At 39.5% G+C, this 24,856-nt stretch overlaps 2 protein-coding genes across 6 annotated transcripts in view; both read left to right on the forward strand.

Annotated features, from left to right (window-relative positions):
* Positions 1 to 24,856, forward strand: part of LOC311600411 (BEN domain-containing protein 5) — a 1,156,253-nt gene that overhangs the window by 689,260 nt on the left and 442,137 nt on the right. The gene's annotated exons all lie outside the window — the stretch shown is intronic.
* LOC311599475 (bolA-like protein 2) lies at positions 5,577 to 5,956 on the forward strand. The gene has a single exon (XM_084785371.1). It carries the CDS (start codon positions 5,642 to 5,644, stop codon positions 5,900 to 5,902), a length of 261 nt encoding a protein of 86 aa, XP_084641497.1. The 5' UTR covers positions 5,577 to 5,641; the 3' UTR covers positions 5,903 to 5,956.

The raw sequence follows: 24,856 nt of genomic DNA on the forward strand, positions 1-24,856 counted from the left end.
CCTCCATGAGAGGACAGAATCAGTACGTCAGAAGGAAAGCTACGTTTGCAGCCGAAGGCTTTTCTTTCCTTCATTTTGTGACCTTGTTGAAACAATTTTTCAAGTCTAAATCTTTAACACATCCAAATCGTTTAGATGTTAATCTCATAAAACTCAGTTTGGCTTTCAGTCTTCTCATCTACTGCCTACCATGACTACACCACCCTTCCTTGAGATCTTTCTTAGAGGATTCATACAGCCCTCCCAGAACATATTTTGCCACTATCTCGATTTATGTTCTTTCTCGGATATAAGAGTCCCCATCGGTTTTAGATGGTCTCATCCACCGGCTTGCCTGGCCAGTCTTTAGTCCTTCTTTCCTGTGGTGTTTGGTTTTTGTAATTGGCTTTAGATGATAACTGTGTGGTTATTTCCTTACCCTCTTCTTCCACACTCCTCACCTGTGTGGTTAGCACCATTAGTTCTGCTCGCTTCTACCCACTTAATATCTTTTCAACATGCTTCTTAGGCTGTCCTGGACCTGCTTTGTATACCAAGCTGGCCTCGTAGATACCTGCCTCTTCCTCCCCAAGTGTTGGGATTACAGACATGGGCAACCATGCCTTGCTTCAATCAGACTTCTTTTTCTCTACTTCTAAAATTATAGCTGTTATTATTATTCATTTACTTATAATAATTAAAATTAGAGCAAATAAACTGATTTATTTTTAATAATATACCTATTGAACAACTAATAAATGGCCTACATTCTAATGTGCTTATTTTCTTATTTCTAATTGAATGAATGCACTTATAAAATTACTATGTGCTTCCTACACTTCCGCTATTTTTTACTTGACAGAAACATAGCATGCCTCAGCCATAATTTTGCTTTGTTTCATGGCACAATAATTTTGTTTAAGTAAAAAGTAAGCAAAGTCCAGATGTCCCCCACGGGATGCCTGTCAGTAAAATCGTACCAGTGTCTTTGCACATGCTGAGTAGCCCCCAGAACCTGCTTGTCCTTCTTTCCCTGGGAGCAGCTGTAAACCTGGAAGCCCCTGCCAAGCCAAAGTCTGATGGAACAGACTGTTCTCAGACGCCTCTCCCAAGCCCTCTAGGAGGCTGCTATTTGCATCATCTTTTATGCATAATTGGGATAATTTATCTAGATGACAACAGAAATGGTACTGTGGATATTTTTAACTATCGAAATTATTTGGCCTTTGTAGGAATATGAAGGAGAACACTTAAAGTTTGTTATTACATTAAGAGTTTTTTCAGTCTTAGGGATTTCTCATTGGGTACATAACTAAAAGAATGTCTGTATAACTGACCATATTTATTTAAAAAAAACACACACAGATACACAACAATAGCAGTAACAACAGAAGTTGTTTGCTTTTTTGTTTGTCACTCTCTTGAAAAGCTTTTTACTAATTCCTTACTTTGTGCCATGGTTGTCTGGCGCCTGTTCAACTCTCCAGCCTTATTCTGTTGTCCCCCTCTGTACTGTGCTTTCCAGTCCAAGTGAACCACTCATCAGCTCTTAGAGATACCATTCTCAGATTGCTAGCTCTTCTATGTGGGATGCCCCTCGCTCCTTACCCACTGATGAACTTTTAGTCATTATTCAAAGCCACAATCAGGTGTCAGCACTTCTCCAATATTCCATGGCTTCCATCTTTACTCCAAAGTAAGATTGGTTGTTCGCCTGCACACACTTTGCTATCATATCTATTGACGTTGTTGTACTTTTTGGACTTCATTGTGTCACTTGCATTGTCAGAGTAAGGTCAGTTCTGGGTAGGGACTTGTAGTTCCGGAAATATTTGCTGCTGAACTCTGCCTCTAATGAGCATTGCTAGAGCTCTGTGAGTTTCATGACAAGAACTGAAGGACATATGGAGGGGTTGCTGAGGAGACTACGAAGCAGAAGGAACAATTCCTCAATGTCATAGTGTACATTGTATGGCATTCATTTTGCAGGGTTTTGTAAAAATGCTTTTAGATATCTTCTTCTAATGTACAGGTTAGGAACATGAACTCTTGAGCCAGGTGTTCTGACTTTGCATTCCACTCAATATGCACACTGTTCACTGTTGAGAAGCCTATACATGTCACAGTGTACATTTCTTGTTTTTCTCCTCTATATGATAATGACAGAACCTATCTTGTGGGGTTATTGTGAGGAATGAATGACTTATATTTGTATAGTCCCTAGAATATTTATAAAATGCATAAAATATACTGAGAAAATGCCTTATAATATGCTGAATGAGGACAGAAGGATCCAAGCTTATTCAGATTTCTAATGAGAAAGAATGTCTGGATTAGGAATGAAATCCCATAAGGTATTGCAGTGGCGATCTTGTGTGTGTGTGTGTGTGTGTGTGTGTGTGTGTGTGTGTGTGTGTGTAAGCATACCATGGCATGTGTGTGGAAGTCAGAGGACCACTTCCTGACGTCAGTGTTCTTATTCTGCCATCTGGGTCCCAGATGCAAAGCTTGACAGCAAGCTCTCTATCTGCTGAGCGATCTTGACAGCCCTGCACTTGTGTTCCTGACTGGATTCTAACGCTGCTGAATCCATAGCTAAAAGAAACCAAAGAAAACTTAAAGGAGCTGGAGAGAGCCTATCTTAATCTTGTTTTTCCATATGTATTCACAGCAATGACAATAGAAGTAGGACCAAAATGTAGACATGATTAGGGGTCATATTTCCTCTCAAGCAAGATAATCTTTGAACATCTGTAGTTGTGTAAATATTAAACAGTCTTCCCAGGGAGGTAATGAGCTCCCATCACTCTATGCATCCAAATAGAATATTAGCAGCCACTTGGGAGCTCAGATGCCTATAGCAAGTTGAAATATAGAGAGGCTACTTGAAGCAGATGTGCTTTGGATGCTTTAATATATGACGCAAAAGGCTGAGAAGAGGCATAGGAAAATTAGGGCTGGGCCCTATATCATATTTCAGTATACATATATAATACATATATGTGTATGTATGTGTGTATGCATTATGTTTGCATAATTTTCCCCCCTGTCCCTGCCCTATGCTACCTTCTGGACTGGTTTTTGTTAAATTGCTGTGGTCTCTGTCTCTGCTTTACTGGCTTCATTTGTTACCTTGGTCTCTGTGACTCTTTTCCTTCTCTTTTAGAACCCTGCCATGCGGGTTGGGGATGCCACAGTCTACTATGACACGATTTTAACTCCTTATATCTACAATAATGCTGTTTCTAAATAAGGCGTATTCTGGACTGTCAGTAGTTAGGGATTCTAGTGTGCAGGTGAAATATCCAGTCCACCCGCATTTGCTTTTCTTTTCTTGGTTTCACACCTTAGCTTTGATGTGCTAAAACATTCAGAAATGCTGGAAATAAGTTTAGACTATAGATGAAGGTGAAGAATTACATCAGAACTGAGTGTGGCTGTGCATGCCTGTAATCTCAGCATGGAGAAGCGTGAGGCAGGAGAAGGTAACTGCCAGTTTTAGCACTGTGCATCTCCGTAGTCTACCATTCATATCTGATTGTGACTTTATATTTTCTTACATGGGATTAAAAGTTGACCCTCCAAGCCATTCTCTGTTGTAATTACCTTTTCTTAAGATGACACTTACTATGAATCCCTAGAACTCACACTTCTCCTATGTCTCTATTTTAAAACTGTGCTTTATTTTACAGTTTAGTCTCCATGTTTATATTAACCTATGACTTTGGGATGCAGGGGTTAAATGATCCATCCAGTGGATTATGTCTGGCAGCAGTCTGGATAGCCTTTGCACGACAATGGCTTGGGGACCTATTGGAAGATTTTCCATATTGAGCATCAAGGCAATTTAAAAAGTGATTTCTGAGGAAGGCATCCATTTAGAACCTTTACTAAATGCTCTCACAGCTCCTCTCTGCGGCTATATTTTTAGCTCCTATAGCCATTTAAGTTGAACATAATTAGAGGAAAACAATAGCTGAAGCAAAAAACACCATCTCAGCATTTTTGCCACAAATGGATGGGGCTGGAGAGAAACAGCTGCCCACTGCTGCATTTATATTTAGAATCTACCTGGGGACAGTCTGGTAGACAGAGCTAAGTTCAGCCCAGTTAAGATGGAAAATATATATATATTATCTGCTTCACAACCAATAATCTGTAAATTACACACATATTTTAGGAATAACTTTCACTATATGTAAAATTCATGATAAGGACTCTATTGTATACCAAACTTGCAGTTACCATAAAAATGTATTCTCATTTGAAGCTTTATGCCAAAAGTAATTATTTTATTTCTTGAATCCATGTTGTCTTTGAATCCATTGTCTTTCTTTACCTTGTACATCCTGTCTGAATAAATTTTATAGAATTGAAACTTCTTAGTGAATCGAATACACATTTGATCACTGACATTTTATGAAAATTTAAGCATGTGAATGACTTCTTCCTCTTGCATTAAACCTTTTGGGCTTTTCTACTTTCTCCTTCCTCATCTTAGACAAACTTTTGTGCTGGGTTCTCATTTACTTTATGTTCTGTCATACCATATCTCATCGTTTATAATTGTTGAGTTTTTAAATTGCATGATTTTATTAATGTCCATCTTCCCAAACAGCACACAGCGAGAGCGGAGAAACTCCTGCACGCATACTTATTGTCATCCTTCTATGTTACCAACTCTTAGCACAATACACAGTAGCTAAACAACATGCATTTGTTAAAATAAGGAATATATAAATTAATAACAGGTTTTATAGCATTCTGTAATACTAGTTTTAAAAATAACAGAATTTTTGTAAGATACCAATAGGTGGTTAAAGGAACACTGAGATGTGGTTTACACACACATATAGAGGGCACTCTACAGGTCCAACTATAATGAAGCAGTTGAATTTGGGATGGGCCAGGGTATGTTTAAAAAAGGGTGTGGGAGAGAGTATTTTTTTTATTATCCGTATTTCTCAAGTAAGAGTATATAATTTTGATAATGTACTAAATAATCCTACAACAATAATCCCCATTTGTATAAGTCCCAGATTTTCATCTTTTCATTGACAAATATTCGTCTTTGATTTGAGAACAAAGGTTTCTTTGGCTTTTTACTCCTTATCCTCAGAGCAAGAACAAATGTTTTAAAAATATTGAAGGTATTAATTAATGCACCTAAGCATTCTCCACTGACCTTGGAGATCCTGTTAGCAAGGGCATGTTTTCTGGCCACCGAGGCTCATTAAGAAAAACCAAATTTCACTAAGTATTGCAACGGAGATTTAGTATGAAAATTGTAATAAGGTGGAAGTCTAAAAGAGAAAAAGGAGATCACTTAAGTAGCCAGAAATAACAATCACATGAAGCTGCTCTCACAGGTAGGATTACGATTCAGTGGAGCAGTTGAACTTCTGCAAGCCTAAGGACATGAGTATTTTATCCAGGCCTCTGAAGAGTGTTTCTTGAGTGTCTGTGGCTAGCACGGTGAACATGCATACATGCAAGCAAATGCCAAACACATTATGATAAATAGTATATCAACTTGACACAAGTTAAAATCATCTGAAAGGAGGGAATCTCAATTAAGAAAATGCCTCCAGGGAAAGCGGGGTGGCGGGCTCCGAGGCGAGGTTTTGTACATGCCGGGCTGTGATCCCACCGCGCTGTGACCATGGCACTCAGCGCTAACTACCTCCGCGAGAAGCTGCAGCGGGACCTGGACGCAGAGCATGTGGAGGTGGAGGACACGACTCTCAACCATTGCGCGACCAGCTTCCGAGTCCTGGTGGTGTCGGCTAAGTTCGAGGGAAAGCCACTGCTCCAGAGACACCGGCTGGTGAATGAGTGCTTAGCGGAAGAGCTCCCGCACATCCATGCCTTTGAACAGAAAACTCTGACACCAGAACAGTGGACCCGAGAGCGGCAGCAATGAGAGGCTCAGACCTGAACAGCCATTAAATTGTGTATTTGGTCCAAAAAAAAAAAAAAAAAAAAGAAAAAAAGAAAAAGAAAAGAAAAGAAAATGCCTCCATAAGGTGAGGTTGTTAGCAAGCCGGTAGGCCATTTTTTTTTAAATCGGTGACTCATGTGGTGTGTTACCACCTGCTATGGGTGGGGCCATCCCTGGGGTGGCAGGGTCCTGGTGTTATAAGAAAGGAAGCTAAGTAGGCTACATGAAGCAAGCCAGTAAGTAACACCTTTCATGGCCTCTTCATAAGCTCCCGCCTTCAGGTGATTGCCCTGCTTGGATTCCTGCCCTGATTTGCTTCAATGATTAACAGTAATATGGAAGTGTAAGTCAAATAGACTCTTTCCTACCTATATTGCTCAAGTCATGGTGTTTTATCACAGCAATACTAACATTAACTAAACCACATTTTAAATAAAAATAAATGGATATTTTGTATAAAAGAAATAGTATGATGTATGTTGCTATAGCAGATCTTGAAGGCATGAGTGCTTTCAATGAAGTATTTCTGCAGTATCTTTTCTTGAAACATTGTTACCTCTTTTTTAGTTTACTCTATCTTCTTATAGAACAATTTGAGGAACTGACTCTTTAGTCAGTGAAAGCTAGAGTCTCATTTATAAATGATGTATGGCAAAATGGCAATAGTCAGATGCCAAGGGTTGGCATTCCCTATAGCAGAAGTGTCTCTGAGGATGAAGAGTCAAAGAAAACCATTCATTCCAGTCATCAGAGCTTTTGGTATCACATGGAGTTGCCCATTTCGTTAGAGGAGAAAGGGAGGCAGAAGTGCATGTCTTCTCAGAGTTAAAGCCTAATTGTCAGCACTTTGATTGAGCAGGAATTACATATTTTTAAGGAAAAGGTATTAGGATAGAATTTTACCATAATGGGCAAAGTGTGAATATATTTCTTTCTATAAGTATACTAACCAAAAAGCACCTTCTGCAGAGGATACTTCCAATAATCACCTTTAGGTATCAGTCCATCTCTTTCTATATATATCTAAGTACTTCCTTGATATTAATTAGGCAAAGAGGCCATAGCATCAGAGGTGGAGGCTATTCACGATCTCTACATGAGACTTACAGGATACTCTAGTCTTCCAGAAGTAGAGGTGGCCATGACTCTCTGATACAGCATCACTCCTATTCAGCCACTTGGAGGCTATTTGATTATAATAGACCCATTCTATAACAAAAGACCAATAACTTATACTTACTAGAATGCACACTTGTTGTGGATTTGAATTTGTTTTTCTACAATAATGTTTCTGTCAACACCATTGCTCATAGGTTTGTAGAACCTATTAGCCTCCTTTTGATATCTCTTATGGCATTTAACCTGATTTTAAAAAACCCACTTTTTAAATGATATTGCAATAAGGGAATTACATATATAGTACACACTGGTCTTAATGCATACCTCTTTTTGAAAAAGCATCTGGCCTGGAAGATTGTGGACTCTGCAGCCTAAGGTTCAGTTCCACTGCTGATTGGAAGTCAGATACGGCATTCTCTTGGAAGGTGTCATGTGTGCTTTGAAATAGTGGTGAATATATGGTGCTATTTCCAGTATGGCTAGGATAGAGACATCCAAGAAATCAAGGGTTGAACTGACATCGATTTTTCATTTATTAAACTGAAAAACACAGAAATCTATTTCTTGGCTTTACACCTTTGGCCTCTGTTGGCTTAGCTGGTCTTAGTTACTATAGGACATTAAATATAATAATAAAAGCTGATGCAAAACTGCTGGCCACTTAGGGCTTTTCATGCTACAAACTGAATAAGCAACAAATCATGCTGCTGTGTTGGTTATAATGAATTATTCCATTTACCAACTAAAATTTGTGTTATTATGGCACAATGGGAACAAGATGTACCATCGGAATGCCACAGGAGTCTCCAGAATCCCTTTTGGTACTTCTGTTATTGATAATAAAAGTGAGTGAGAAAGTACAGTAGCCCAATGTAAGGCATGGGCTTCTCTGGAGAACTTTTCTGTGCTCAATCTGTGAAGGCGGACTCCCTTTTCTCAGTGGGATTCTCATTGCACCTGACCTGGTAACGTCAGATTTTGTAAGGAGTGTCATGTATCCCTCAAGGAAAATTACAGGCCTGACCCTTTCCTGATAAGGAAGTTCTTCAACAAGCACAGGGAATTCCTGGAAGTACCCCACCCTATGCTGAGGAGATCCTAGCCTCCAGCAAATGACCTCTAATTGTACCTAGAAGTCAGCCCCTCACAGATAGCATAATTAAGTAATGTTTTCTCCTTCTGGTGATAGACCTCCTTATTACTGCATCACTATATGTAGATTAAGTATCCTGGTACCCTCAGCCCATATTCACCCTCAAAACCCCTCCCGACTGCCCAAGGTTTATAAATAAAGGCTGGCTGGCTTGCTTAGGGAACTCTCTAGCTTACCATTCCTCCACCATGACCCTCTGAGACTCCATTTATTCCAGGGATAACTGCCACTGGATGCCCCATGGACAGGCAGCAATGGTGGAACTACCTTTGCAGCTGCTGGCACATGTTCCATCACTGCCAATGGCTGAGTGCTGACTCCCAGTGAAAGACCACCAGGTCTGCATCTCACTGCTATACTTTGCACAGCAGCTCAAAAAGGAGCTTTAACACTTTGGTATCATCATGGGCTTGTGGGGATCCAGAGTCTCCACTGCCATCTGAGACCCCCAGTCTCGCTCTAAATGACCCCCACCATCTGGAAAACTTACTTTCAACCTCCCCCAGAGAGACTGGGAATCTGGCCTAGTACCCTGGGCCTCACCCTAAATCACTCTAACCACCCCTGAGTGAGAAATGGGGCCTTGGGACCATTGAACTCAATATCCATCCATTCTCTTCCAGAAGCAAGTATGGAACCCGAGCCATGAGACTCCATCTTATCCCTCGACTCTGTCTTTGGCCTGTCCTCAAGCTCACCCTAGTTACTAGAAAACCCACAAACTTCTAGGAAAGTAACCAGCCTAGGCCTGATCAGGGGACAGTGGGAAAGTACATAATGTCCCCAGATATTATCAATAGATTGCTCAAGCTTTTATGACCAAGCTTGATCAATCCCATTGCACCAACCCATTCCTTGTTGTAGTCACAATTAAAAAGAAAAAAAGCCTGACTAAGAAGAGTTCAAGGCTCCTGCTACTGATCTTCTGCTTCTACTGATACACTAGTTTGGGTAATAAAGGCTCTTTGCTTTTGCATACAACTTCAGATTCCTGGTAGTCTTTGTGAATTGCACAATCTGGACACAAAACAAGCAGCACCTGGAGAGACCCACAAGGACATGGAACCCAGATCACTCTGCCAAACGCTGAAGGACATGTTCTATTTAAGAATAAAGGTTTGAGTCATACCAGTGGGTAAGGTCATCAAAAAGCTAAGGTATTCACTCAGGCCAAAGGAGAAAGAGAATGTGTGAGAGAAAAACAGAAGTTATAAGTTTACTACTATGAGCAGTTCAGAAATACATACTACAAACATATACATCTCTTCTGCTTTGCCTTTAAGAAACATACATGTATAAGTTTATTGCTTCTGTCTTTTACCTTAATACTTTATTACATAAAGTTCCTTGTTGGGGGTCACCTTTATAGGTAACCTTAATAATGAGGCCTTTGCACACACATTTGAGTGGGATGGTTAGTAAAGAACATCAATTGCTTAGAGCTAGGTGACTTGACTTCACCTAATACAATGGCCATTGGAACTGTTTATCAGAACTTAATGTCTCTGATGGTTTTACTGGTGCTTTCCTTGGACTTCGTATGGCATACCTATTTATTTTAGTTGCATTTACTTATGAGGCACAAGTGCCAGAAGAACTTGCCTTGTAGTTTGGACCTCTCCTTCTGCAGGCTCCACCTAAAACTGGCAGTACTACATTTTGCTTTATAATGAACCGAAGCAATACAGCCAAACATATGCTACCTTCCAAAACCCATTGTACTACTTATTTTTGCTTAGAATAAAATGTAGCAACTTTTCTTTCTTTCTTTCTTTCTTTTTTTCTTTTTTAAACAAGGTTTCTCTTTGTAGCCCTGCCTGTCCTGGAACTTGCTATATAGACCAGGCTGCCCTCAGACTCATAGAGATCCTCTTTCCCTTGCATCACAACTACTAGGATTTCGGGCATGAAGAACCCAGCTTATTTCTCACTCTTAAGGGCATATTCTAATACAGCCCAGAGCTCAAAACGTCTTGAATTTCACTGAAATACTAGATTCCTAGGTTTTGATTATGTCTGCCTCTCACCTACTGTCACTTTCTATGTCTTTTTTTTTTTCAAAGATATATTTATTTATTATTATACATACATTGCTTTACCTTCATGTACACCTGTGGGCCAGAAGAGGGCATCAGATCACATTATAGATGGTTGTGCGCCACCATGTGGTTGCTGGGAATTGAACTCAGGACCTCTGAAGGAGCAGGCAGTGCCCCTAACCTCTTCTGAGCCATCTCTCCAGCCCCACTTTCTCTGTCTTATAAGACATCCTTGGCACTTGCGACTTCTTCGTGATCTACTCACCACTCACCAATGTACGTATTATTGAAATGATCTATGGACAGAATGTTAAAATGATTAAGCTCTCTGGAGACTAGAATCTGATGAAAATAATCGTACAACAATACAGGGATGGCATGTCATTGCCCCTGTCAGGTAAAAGGTAACTGATTCTTGTGATAACTGGAGAGAGCATTTGCCAGAATAATAGCTTATACAAGGTACCATGAACTGTGCTGACACTGGCCAGTAAATATGCCATATCTGGGACACTGGCTGCAATTGTTTCTTTTCATTTAAATTTATAACATTTTATAGTCCTCCAAGATGCATCCACTTATTTCCCTAGCCAAATAGATGAGCTAAATGTGGAAGTGACTTGGTCTGGCTTCAGTACACAACTCTCTTTTGTTAAACCTTTTTAAAGATAGAATCTATGGGTTCTAACTAGATGTGTTGACTGATGTAAGATGAGGTATTTCCTATCTCTGTGTTTTTTATCTGTTCCTCAGGCATATAACAGGAAGCTAAATGGGGCAATTCTACCAGTCACGTTCTTAGTTTGACAGCTACCAGAGTGCTCCTTATGCCAGAAGTGTGGTTGGCTGAGGATTCCAACTACGTGTTGAAATCTCCTGTTTGCCTTCTGAGGCCCCACTTACAGATTTCCCTGAGAACAAACTGAGCTCAGTTTGGCTATTAAGGCTCTCTTGTCTCTGGTTAATGGAGTTCTCCTTAAGCAGACAAAATGGCTCAAGGACTCTCAGATGTCAGTGTCCTTAGAACTGCACTGTAACCAAAGATTTTTCTACCTAGGCGTCCTTTCCCTTCCCCTCTTGATCTTTCCTGCAATTCACACAGCATCCCCAGCTTATTACAGGTACGTCCCTCTTTTCTTTTACATGTATTTCTCCTAGTGGACTTATTGCACATACATATATTTTTTTTTAGGTCAGAACCTCAACACATAGAGTAATGCATCCAGGCTGATATACTAAAATAAAAATTTCTCTAACCTAAGTAAATATATTTTCAGGGCACATTAGACAGGCACACACAAAACCATAGCTATTATCTGTAACAGGCACTGCTGCTAGTTTTCTTATGGTTGTGTGGATGCCTGTGTGCATTATTTCACAAGTGAACTGGTAGCTCATGGGACTCAATATACTGTTCCCCTTGATTTGTTGGTTTGATGTGGAGTCCATGAGTAAGCATTGTAAGGTGTGTTTGAGGACAAAGGCTGCTGCCGAGGGGTCAAGGAAAGAAGTGTTCTGACTGCCTCAAATAGCAATGCTCATAAAGTAGAGGAATAGCTGCCAGGCTGCTGCTGCTGTTGAAATTCATGAATGAGTTGCAGAGACAGTGGTCTGGAGATGAAATGTTCTTTTCCTGACTGTCCTGTTTCTGGAAGCAAAGCACAAGTAGACTGCTAACCGCTTTCTTTTTAAACTTTATTTCTTTCATCTTGCAATCAGTTCTGTAGATCAAACCTAGAACCTCATGTATGCTTGACAAATACTCTTCCACTCAGACAAGTTTCAGACCCGGTAACTACTTTCTTTAATCCAACTTTGGAAATGTTAGCACTTATAGAAATTGTAAATTGCCATTATAATTGTGACTCTGGTAAGATATCAATGTATTTCTTCACATTTCTTGTGTTTTATTAGAAAATGTGAAAAGGCTGCTATAGAAAAATTTAGTATAAAAATTAACATTTTTACAGTTGTTTGTCTAAATAAAATTCATTATGAATAAATCAAAATATAAACATTGCATAATCACTTAAAAGGTTGAAGAAGTAGGACTGCAAATTTGAGGCCAGCCTCTGCTGTATTGTGAGGCCCTATTTAAAATAAGCAAAAGAAAAGAAAAATAAACAATAATTCATAAATATTTTATTTTCTATGCAATATTACAAATAAAAAGCTTGATGTTTTATATTAAAACTGTAAATATTTCAAGACTATATCATAACTTAATGAATATTTTATTCTCCTTTGTATCAATTTTAAAAGAAAAAAATGATTTCTTTTAGTTTTCAATAACTTTTATTCTGTTGTAATTTAATTAACCCCACAACACACACACACACACACACACACACACACACACACACACACACACACACAAACACACACACACACACAGAGACACACACACACACACCATGGTGTAAAGATAAGATTGGGTTTTCAAGTGAATATGATAGCTTTCACAGCTCTGGGCTACATAATTGGTCTACATGAGACATGTAATCCCTAAATGAAATGTTTTAATGCTAAATGGCATAGCCATCTAGATATTTCTGTAACAGTCTGTTTTATAAATATTTACTATAATATATTTTATCAATCCTTTGAATGCCATATTATGCATCTTGACCATATTCACTTCCCACCCCTCCCTCTGTGTTCTCCCAGATCACTACTCTCCAAACCCCTCGCAACTTCATGGCCTCTTTAAAACAAAACCAAACAAAACAAACAGAAAACAAACAGAAAAACCCAAATCCTACCATGTCCAGTCTGTGCTGCCCATACAACCATGGTTATGAGGCCCTGGAGAGATTGGTTTAAGTACCAAAGGCCACATCCTTAAGAAAACAAAACAAAACAACAACAGTAACTCTTCCAGAGGTCATCAGCCGTCAATAACTCCTCCTGTGAGTGGAGGCTTGTGAGCCCCTACTCCAACACGTGCTAGAATGTTCACTGTCTTGATCTTGGGTTAGTTTTGTTCAGGCAGCTCTATCTATTGTGAGTTCATGAGGACAGTGGTCTTGTCATGTTTAGAAGATACTAGGCCTCTCTAACCTCTGATCTTTATAACCTCTCTGCCTTCTCTTCCATTATGTTCTCTGAGCCTTGTGGAGTACATGGGAAGAGCTGTTGTTGAAACAGACTTTCCATCTGTGGCTGAACACTCCACTAACATTTATTCTCTAGACTTTGACCAGCTGTTTCTTCATTTACCACCATTCGTTCCACACTTTCTTATGAGGACCAGAGCTATACTTATCTATGGCTATAAAGATACAAATTTTGAGGGCAGTTCAATACTGTGCCCATTTAACAGAGTACAAATACTAGGTTAACCCCTGGACTTGTGAGATCCCTAGCCAAGGATTCTCATCCCGAGTTATAGTACTAAGTATACATTTCCTGAAGCATGCCTTAAATCCAACCACAAAGCAGTTGGTTACTCAACCATTGCACCCATGGGCATTGTACCACACTGGGCAGTATTGTAGTTCACAGGATGCATAGCTGGATAAGACCGTGGATAATTCTTCTCCTGGCCCCCTAGTATCCTGTATAACACCTTCCAGTTCTGTGAAATCTAGACAGCACCAACTTGAGTTCTCCATGCCCTGTGACCAAAGTATGCTGTCATTGGCATCAGGGCCTTACCATCAGGTTCTGGTGTTGGTCTCTTACTGCAGAGCAGATACTAAATGTGCCAATCCAGACATTTTTTCTTTTTCTTTTTCCAATCTAAGGGAATTTTAATTTACAATACTTCTTCATAAAAAGTAGTGTCTCCCTAAAAATAAACAATTAATTTTTACCCTGTCTTATAATTATCACTAATTTTAGCCACAGCCTAAGTATCCCATAAATGTGGCTTCAGGCTAAGCCTTGATCTGTGGACTAACTTTAGGCCAACAATGTATAAAACTCTAATTTATGAGTCAAATTATAGATATTCTATGGGAATGTCCTATAACTATAACTTTGGGCAAATCATTTAACTTTACTAACAAAATCAAATATGATTCCTACCCCTACAGGATTGTGGTAGGAATGAGATGGGAAAACAGTCATAGGAGGCACTCAGTGACATGTGGAGGCATGAGCATATAAAAATAAAAAAAAATCGGAAGACATGATTCAGCCCTGATCCTAGCCAGAGGCTGAGATATTAACTGGAGTTATCTGAGTCCTCGTGGTATTATTTTACACGAGCTGATTAATTTGTTATTTTTCTTCTGATGACCATATGAGATTTTATGTATGGAGTGAATCCATACATCTTGTCTGTACTATTCCTTACATATTATCTATCTTACCTAGCCCGTCTTTCTCTAATTAAACCAACTAAATGTAGGGGCTTGTCAGAAAAATAATCACCTTGGTCCAAAATGAAAGATTAGAGCAAGGAAGGAGCATAGAGATTACTATAGCCAAACTAATTATTTAAAAATTATTGTCAAAGAAAGGGGTTAATGGACTCAAGATCATGCAGGATGCAAGCACAAACACAAGGCTTAGTCATTCCCTCAGTGCAGAGGTCTTCTGCAACATCAGAAGTCTACCAAAGATCTGAGACTAAAGTTCAGTGGTGGAAAATACTTGCCTAGGATACATAAAGCCATAGGTTCAATCCTGCCAGAAAAATAAAGCAAAAGAAGACAAAATATGAAGAAGAAAAAGAATATGAAAAATAATAAATAGTTGTCCTACCTACAGCAAAAACTTCAAGCAGAGAAGGATGCAGACCCTGACCTATAGCCAGTGTTTGCTACTTTGTGGACTCATTTTTCTCTCTTCTACTCTTCTTCTCCCTTATTAATCCCTTACAGAACCCCACCCAATACTAGGTAGCAGAGAGAGAGGGAGAGAGAGAGAGAGAGAGAGAGAGAGAGAGAGAGAGAGAGAGAGAGAGAGAGAGAGAAGAGAGAGAAGAGAGAGAAGGGAAAGGGGCCATTGTTATCATTAGACTATGTCCTGGTGATTAGGAATATTAAGTCCCTTAGAGCAAGTTTGATCTTTGCTGTCAAGATATTCAAATTCTTCTTCTCATCTCTTTGCACTTGACCACTTAACAAACTATAACAAATCACAACAACAGCAACCAGGAATTATCAGCAGCAGTGGGAGCAGCAGCCATTACTCTCAGAGATCTAACATTTATATAACTTCTCAAGAGTAAACTCAATGGACTAAATGCTTTTTCAGATCAGTGGCCAACATAAGCAAGCCTATCCCCAATGCAAGACTTTTGCAAGCTTTCATTCCAATGTTAACATATCCTTATAGTATATAAGTTGATTTAATTACAGTTTTTTGTTTTGTTTTTATAACCTGGTGACTCTCAGCTGTTCCTGTCTGACATGGATCATACTTTTTGCTGCAGGGCCTTAAGCCTGGATCCCAAATCCACTTCCTGACAGTATGAAATTGCCTCAGATATCTGTCTTGGATCTAGACTCATTGATCCACTGGTATCCCTTGCCATGACACCTGCACACCCTGGGAAGCCTGAGCATACTTTCTGTTTGATATTTAGAAAAACAATTGCTCCTAGAAAAGGAGCAGTCACTTTTCTGGTGGAGAGTACTGTATTTCTCACAGTTAACACAAGGGGCATTTTGATATCTAAGACCTGTAGCACCTTTGTCACAGTCTCTTTGTAAATGACCAGACTTCTCACATTTGCACCAGGCATTTTGATATCTGAGACTCTTAGCAATAGCTTGTCCTATGATATTAGCATGGTACTCATGTGGGGCGTGTTTCTTATCCACTCATCTATTAATGCTGCCCATGCCTTTAACAGTCTAGTAACTCTTTTACAATCTGTATTTCCAGTCTCAAATGCAAGGGTCTCTATCACCACTTGCTTCACATCAGGCTCTGTTTGTTCAGGGTTTTGTTCACAGCTGAGACCAATCTTTATATATATATATATATATATACAACAGTGAAAGATTCTCCAGAGCCTTGTATAATCTTTGTAAATGAGGTGGAACCTTTTCCTTATTCAGCTTTGTCCTGTGACATTGTTTTATAGTTTTATCATCAAATTGAATCTCTTCTTGTAGCCCTCCACTCAGAAACTGATCTTTGACAATATTCATTCCCCTTGCTCTATTTTGCTGTTCAATATTTGGTGCTTTTTCCTCCACATTAACCACAGTATCTGCTGACTGGCCTCTAGCGCAGTTGGAAGCAGCCCCCCCACCCCAGTCTTAGTAAATAATTCTATTTTGAATAACACAATTACTTAGAATTTGTTTTATATAAGGTGAATGCACAGCATAAGAAATCACGACCTCTTTAAAACATCTTAAATCTATCATTTCTACAGTATACCAGCCTATTTTGCCATAATCACAATCCATACCATTAGCAGGCATGTGTTGTACAATTACCCAGAAAACCAATGGTGATTTTTTTTAATCCCAGGTTACCCCTTCTCTTGATTAACCCTTTCTTTCAAACAGGCTGTTTCAGCTTGTCTTTGACCCTATTGCCCTGAAAAGCCGCCTCCTCCTCCTGCCTGCTTACCTGGCTCCTCACTCAGCCCACGGGGATGTGGGGACTAGAAACTGAAATTTCACAGCACCACACAGGGCTGTCATCTGCCTTCCAGCACAACTTGTTTCCTTCCTTCCTCCTGAGGGAAACTCCTGCTCTCTTTCTTAGTCACTAGGTCTAAACCTTTTATCTCTCATTTTTCTTGTGCTACTCACTTTCCAAGCACTTCTACCTCTACCTGCAAATTTTCCAGTTGCACGGCCAGCTCTGCAATGTGCAGAGCTTTTAGAAATGAGACAGTAATGTGACCCTTTTGGCTTTTCCATTTCAGACATTTTTGTTTTGTTTTGTTTCTCAGATCCCTTGATTTCTATCCATAATTTCCCAACTGCTCAGCCATTCTCTCGAGCTTTTTTGAGGAAGAGGAAAAAGGAAAAATAGATAATTCCCTCTGGAAGAAAAATGGGGGAGGGGGAATAACCCAACAGAAGCAGCCAGAGTAAATTTTATCTGAAGTATTGGAGGATTCTGGAGGGAATACTGGAGGATTGGAGGAATGCTGGAAGGAATGGAAGAATACCCATTCCTTCTTTCCCTGCAGCTTCCTCTATAGCATATGAAATCAGATTTTCCACTCTTCCTAGCCCCATATGGGTGCCACTTGTAGCTGATATTTCGGCTGCACTGACTCATAGGTTTCCAAAGCTGACATACATTGCCCTAGCCTTAGACAATCAGAAGAAACCGCACAATAAGACTCTACTTAAAAATGGAGATTTTATATTTAAGCAATCACTGCATGGGTCCATAACCTGAACTGTGTGCTGGACACATTTGCTTTATTTGGTGAGGTAAGGGTTATGAGTGTAATACACTGAACTTAAGCACTTGAGTCACTAAATGTTGATACTACTCATACATGTGTGACCATGCTAGACAATGTCTAGAACACTTTTTCATGAGTTTAGAAAGCTCCCTAGCTGCACTTTCTATTTATTCTTCCTTATGCCCCTTCCTGATTCTGCTGCCACCTCTTACTGCAGAAGAGCCGTTCCTAATCTCACAGCATCTTTTGTACCTGAGTCCTTTCAGTCAACTCAGTATTGTCATATGTGTCAATAATTCTTCTGGGTTTTGTTTGTTTCTAAATACAACATGGTGTATGCACAGTGAAATCTGTAACAGGTCTCTATCCATAATCTAGCATCTGTTGGGTGACTTTGCATGAGGTATTTCATCATTTTAAGCTTCATTTTCCTTATCTATAATATATGGATGACATGCTTGCCTCTTTGGTTAGATATATACCAAACAGAGTTGTGCTTAAGACCTAATAAGTGCTCAGTCAGGCAGCAGAATCCATGTAATAGCTGCACACTTACTGCTATAGATGTCAGTGTGTTCAACTGCTGTGGTTTACAGATAAGGACCTAGAGGCTGCAGGCCGTTCTGCTGGAGGTAACTTCATGGCCTCTCTGTGCCTGGGCTGTGCTTGTTCCATGCCTCCAGATATGCACTGCAGAAAGGCCTCTAGACCACCCCAGTGTGCACTGCAAAGCGCTTTCCTTCTGAAGACTGTCAAAATACCCTCCCGATGAAAAACTAAATAAATAGTTTTCTGAAACCTTTCAGATTTTTTAATAAGTCAAAATACACTTTTCTGACAGCATAATTGCTTTTCATAGTGGGGCCTTAAATCTGCACTATAAAAGAATAATGCAACAGTAGATCATTTGTGAAAACTTAATGAAAACGGAGTTAGGGAACCTCAGAGTCACTAGACCTTGAAATTCACTCTCAGAAACTAATTTGCAGTAAATGCATGAGAAACATATTTAGACATGATAAACTTCCAGGCTGGTGCCAGGCAGGTGTGGAAGTTTATCTTGATTAACTCCTTTGTTTTAATTAATGCCAAAGAGCAAAGTGTGAGGATCTGGCATTCTGTCAGCAGCAGCCATTTTGAAAAGGCTCATCAGGCATTCCAGCACTCTAGCTAAACTCAGCAGGACCTTACTCTGGAGGGTTCTGGAAGCCCTTCCAAATCACAGCATTTGCTTCTCTCCTTTCTGGTGCTGGATTCATTAACAATTAAGTCTACTGCTTATTTAAAAGTGGCTTGCTACTCGGGCTCCATGTATGGGTATGGAGTCAAACAACCTGGCTCAAACCCCAAATTCTGTCATTTTCATGCTAGATGGTCTCAGGCAAATGATTTAACCTTCATGTGTTTCAGTCTCCATGTCTATAAAATGAGGTCAGTCATTGTCCTCAAAGACTTATCTTGAAGAGCCAATGAGTTCTTGTAAGCAACATGTTTAGAATCTGCCTAGCCCATAGTGAGTTCTCAATGAGTGGACTGTTATTTTACCCATCACTGTGTGCCAGAAATGAGTCAAAGAACCTAAGTTATATGTTTTCCTTGAGCCATAGTTTCTCCCACTTTAGAGATAAGAGTAAGAAAAACTAAACATCAGTTTGTTTAAGAGAACAGAAGAAAACTGCCCTATGCCCTTGGGCTTATTTGAGAGCTGTCTAGAGATAAGTATATAACTCTTAGACAGGTTCACAAGTTCATGAAACCTGTGTGTGTACATGCACATGTGCACACGTGTGTGTGTGTGTATGTGTGTATGTGTGTGTGTGTCTGAGCATGCACATATGCACATATATGCACACCCCCAGGTGGGTATTGTGGAGAACAGAGGTTGATGTGGGAGTGTCTCTTCTTGATCAGCTTTCCACCTTATTTTGGGGGTAAGGGTATCACGGACTCTGAAACCTTCCATCTTGTTTTGTCTGGACTGGCTGCTTGGAGAAACCCCAGGATCCTCCCATCTCTGCTCCCAACCCAAAGTGCTGAGCTTGCAGACCGATGCAGTGTGCCCTGCTTTTCGCTGGATTCTTGAGGTCTAAAGCCAGGCCCTCATGCTTGTGCAACGTGGGCCTCCTCATCAGCCCAGGCTCCCAATCTGGATGGTTGCATTTAAAAAATCAATAAACAAACAAACAAACAAAAACCCAAAACCCTAAGAGTTTGTCCACCCATAGCAGTAAAATTATTACTCTCTTAGACACTGTTAAGTGTCAAGGTCATTTCTGTCTTCTCTCATTCCCATAAACTCCACACACTTAAAATCTCAGCTGTTGGTGAGAAGGACGGAGGCTATTTTCTATTCTTCACATGCAGGAACAGTTTTTCAAATAATGAGCTCTTTTTTTTCCTTTTATTTTTTGCTTTTGAATTCAGAGAAAATAAATTCAATCAGTAGTCACCCATTTACTAACTCAAAGTGTATTAAAGGAATTTGTTGGAGCCCCAGATCCAAAGGTTTATTCTCATGAGGCACCATTTTTTTTTTTAATCTTGTTAATGTGCCTAGATTTGGAACTTGCCAGGGCTTCCAGATATGTGATAAGAAAAGTGAACCCCAGTGAGCAAGATTGTAGCCATTTGTTCTGAAAGTGAGATGTTTCTGGAAAGCTAGTTTATTGGCTCCCATGGTGTAAAGAAAGACTTGCAGGAGGTAGCTAGGGCAGGGGTAATACCCAAGAAGTGGCTAATCCTGGCTTCACAAGCACCTTCAGCTGGTTTGGGAAGTGTGATCTACAGTTAATTTGTGCTAAGTCCTTTTCTTCTCTGCATTTTAGCTTCTATATCTCTAAAATGAGACCTCTGAACTGTATCAGTTTTTTTATTAGTGAAGAAACCCCTTTGTCAAATAAGACCTCATGTAAACATGAATCTGATTAAAGCCTAGCTGTCTCTCAGCTGAAATGGGAGGGAGGAGACCTGGAATGTGTCTGTGAAACGGGTACTAAAATTTGCTTCGAATTGGAATATTTTTGTCGTTGTGATTTAATGGAGTTGGGTGTATATGTTTGCTGACTAAGGATGTTCATTGGCAAGGAAACAAGGAGAGCTAACCTCCCTACTAAATGGGGCTATTTTCTAGTTGTCATTCCTTCAGCATTGGGAAGCTAATGCTTAGTGTTTGTCAATCGCATTTTTATGCTTTGAGGCATTTTGCCTCCCAAATAAAGGAAGGAGAAGTTTATCTAAGAATTTAAGTGTTAAAGGAAACAAAGAAAATTAATGCTGAGATTTAAACACTCTTTTTTCAAATAACTTAAACTTTAATCTCTTTGAATCAAGCAAAAAGTTATAAACCTAACGAAATTAAGGAGTAATGAATAAAGAAAATGTGTTAAATATGCACAATAGAGTTTTATTAACCCATAACGTGTGTGTGTGTGTGTGTGTGTGTGTGTTGTTTGCAAGAAAATAGATGAAACTAGTAAAATAAGCCAGTGTCACACAGATATGTAAAGTATATTTTCTTTCATATATGGAATCTGGGGTGTGAAAGGTAGAAAGATAAAAATTATATATTTGGGATTATGGATATGGAATAATAAAAAGGGGTGTGGAAGAGAATAAGAAAAGGTAATAGAAAGGTGTATATGATCATGAGATGCCAAATACATGTGTGAAACTATTTACTTTTTACAAATAGATGTTAATAAAGAGAAACTGACAATTTCATAGTTTGTTTTCTCTCTTTTTTTACTTGTAATTGAACCAGTTAAATGACATAAAAATGTGGAATAGCAGTTGATGAAGGAGACTATAAACATTATTTCAGATGAATATAGTGCATTAGGTAAATATTATGGGTCTTAGAGAGCTAAGCATGTAAAATGTAACTAGGAAACAAGGAATTCCCACTGTGTATTTTGGTTACCAGTATACCTGTTGCCCCATACACATGTGAATACTTTCTAATTTGGCAAAAGGGAAAGTTTGAAAAGTATAAAAACAAAATAAAAAAAGGAGAGAAGGAGAAAAGGACCACAAGTTGAGCCTGGTGCTTATTCAATTTTATGCAACAAGATTCTATATTTTCTGGAAAACCAACAAGACACATGTTTGAATTTAGCTTTTTAAATTGCAAAGTTAAGTACATGTTATTTTGAGTTCTGAGTCCAAACATTTGCTTGGTATTTTCCACACATCTTCACTCCAATTGGAGCGCATCAGAGTCCTGGTTTCTGTGATGCTGGGCAGGCTTTCTGTAAATGCCGTCTGGTCTTCTTAAAATGCCACTGTGAGTATGGTAGTGCAGGCTTAGGCAAAACAACAGAATTGACTTGGGCTGGAAGGAAGTTCTAGAAAACCTGAGGGGCCAAGAAAAAAAGACAGCATACCTGGATCCTGGATCCTGAATCCTTCTCCCCCACAGGCCCCAGCTTGTACAAAATGAAGAGTTTAAGAAATTGAGGAGCGGAATAAAATGGAGAAGGGGCAATTACGTAACGATACTCAAAGATATGCTAATATCTCGTCTCCTCCAACTTCTCAGGCCCCATCGCTTCCAGTCTGTGAAGATGCTTCCAGCAGATCTTTTCCTTTGGCTCCCTTGAGTCCATGCCCCCCACAGCCTCTCCTTTTAAAATGAGATTCAGCTCACTTCAGTTCTCCATTGCAACCTTTCAGTGGCTTGATATACATCTAGTAAATAAAAAATATTTAGTGAAATAAATCGAGAAGCTTCATAGGATCTGGCCACTAAACTTCTCTCAGAGGACTACTGCCCCTCTCTTCCATCTGCTCCAGCACCTTGGTTCTCCTCCTCTTCCTGTGACCTGAAGGCCATTTTTTTTTTCTAATGATGAGATGTCAGTCTCAGGTTTTCATGTTCAGTTGATTAGTGTGCAATTTACTGGTCTGACAAAGAATGCAAAGCTCTCAAATTCTGAAGTAGCATCTCAAGATCAGTGGCTACACTGTTATTTTATTTTGTTTCCCGCTACACAAGGAGAGCCAAACCTTAGGCTCAGCAAATTAATCAACGCCCTTAGGCTTTGTCCTTCAATTAGATCCACTGTGTTCTACCATGTGAGTGACTGCACTACCCTGCTTTATCGTTGTCCATTCTATTCCTTCTGCCTCTCCTGTCCATTTACTACTGAAAATGCCATTTACCCATCACAACTCAAAACCACCACCTGGCTCAGGAGGTTCTCTCAGCACCTTTGCACGTTCTTCTGTTGCTCCTGAATCTGAATCTAGTACAAAGTAAAGCGCCTGTGTGGCTCTTAAGTTCCTTGCTTTGAAAGTAGCAGGATCATGAAGTAATAATGACAACTACATTCTTAGCGATGGATGCACTGCCCAACAAATGGTTTTTGGTTTGAACTACTAAGCGCATAATACTTAAACAGGTGCAGGAGAGAATGGCGAGTGGGTAGTGAGAGTGACTAATAGTAAATACCCGGAGGTCTTGATAACTTCACATTTCCAGACAGCGGAGTGAAACGGAACAGGGAAGAGTGCTTCAGCCAAGCAGGATCCATAAGAAGAATTAAAGACTAGGAAAAGCAGAGAAAGACAATAGGTTTTAAAAAACCACTTCTCAGTGAATTTTCTATCTCTAAGAGCATTCTTTTTCTTAGAAGATGGCGCCTACAAAAGTGTGCATGCAGTAAAGAAAAGCTGGCTGATAAATTACCTTGCTTGCTTATACTTTGTTAATAAGTAACAAGTTGCTTAGGTACAAATGTATGTGGGTTCTTGGAAATAACTTGCTATTCATGTTTTTTTTTCTCACTCATAATATGTAAAACATTTGATCATGTTGAAGGTACTGGGGAACACGATTTTCTTAGGTATACCCATTGTAATCCCTTATTTATAGAGAAACAGAATGTAAACACTTTGTGATCTTTGTACTGCTTGAAAGATTTTGTTGGGGTATAAACTGTGAGAAGGATAAGAGTAAGGATGAAAATAAGAAGATGAAAATAAAAAGAGAAGAAGCCGCTTGTGGAACCCCCCCCCAAAAAGAGTGTGCATGTATGTGTGGGCGTGGGGGTGGGGGTGTGCATGTATGTGGTGTGTGCATGTGTGTGGGTGTGTGCATATGCCTGTGTGTATGTGTCCAAATGCTGTAACTTGGCTCCCTTAAGGCTGGCCTTTTGACGGACTTGTCAGAATAAAATTTAGTGTTCTGCCAAGAAGACCTTCCCTTTAGTTCATGTGGACTTAATTGTACTTGATAAAAATAAACAGGACATGCAGAGTGTAGTTTTTATAATTTTTTTCTGCCTGTTTTAAAGCAGGGTAATAAAATACATGCTGTTGTGTAAGATGCCTTTAAACATTCAGCATCCAGAGATGAGTAATGATCACATCTCCTTCTATTCCTAGCTGACTCCTCGTAGGGGAAAAACGTTTCTTGCAGCCTTTGCCCAATGTCACTTATTACTGCCATTATAAATTGAAAACATTTTCTGCCATAAAATTCCCTGTGATGAATTGTACCATAGGCATTAGAGGGTTTTTTTCATCGTTTTCTTCTTGATGAGCTAGCAAAATAAAGAGAATAAAACGGGTATATTCTTTTCTTTTGAAGAAATCCAATCTTCGCAAATGACCCCCTTAAGACTCTCAATGACTGTTTGTATGGATTCTGATCTTAAAAAACTCACCCGACTTGGGGGCTTGGAGTGTGTATTATCATGTGGTTATGTTATTATTGAGCAATAGTCTTCCTGAAAGTGACTTTGAGGATGACTTCATTAGCTCAACGATAGAAAGCAGCCCATAAATGATTTGATCATGGAAATTGAAAGAAAATTTAGGACTTTTACTCAAAACAATGCCATCCTGGGTCCCTTTTCCAATGCATCATGCCTTCTTCCTGTTGTATGCTACATCACTGACGTTCTGTCTTCTCTTTGAATTAGCCCCACATTTGAAATAGAGGAATTCTTGGACTGGTGTCCATCCCAAGTACCAAGTCATAGGAACTGTACAAGGTGTCTTGCTCATATCTAAATCCAGATAACAATTTTGTAGGAAACATGCTTACCTTGTAGGTGAAGTAAGTGGGCACTGAAGCATATGAATAACTTGGCTGAGGCAACACTGAAAATGAAGATAGAGTTACAAACTGGTTTGTAGTTTGTTTTCTCCTAAAAGCATTAATTATTCTTCTGTCGGGCTTCCTGGCATGTGCAACACAATGCCAGAAGCCAAAATGTGGGAGCTAATAGGATCACTTCAGTGTCATTAAGTGATTATTCTTTTTCAAGTTTATTTTAACTCTGACATGG

The sequence above is a fragment of the Acomys minous genome (assembly GCF_964271855.1).
Source record: "Acomys minous genome assembly, chromosome: 6".
NCBI lineage: Eukaryota > Metazoa > Chordata > Mammalia > Rodentia > Muridae > Acomys > Acomys minous.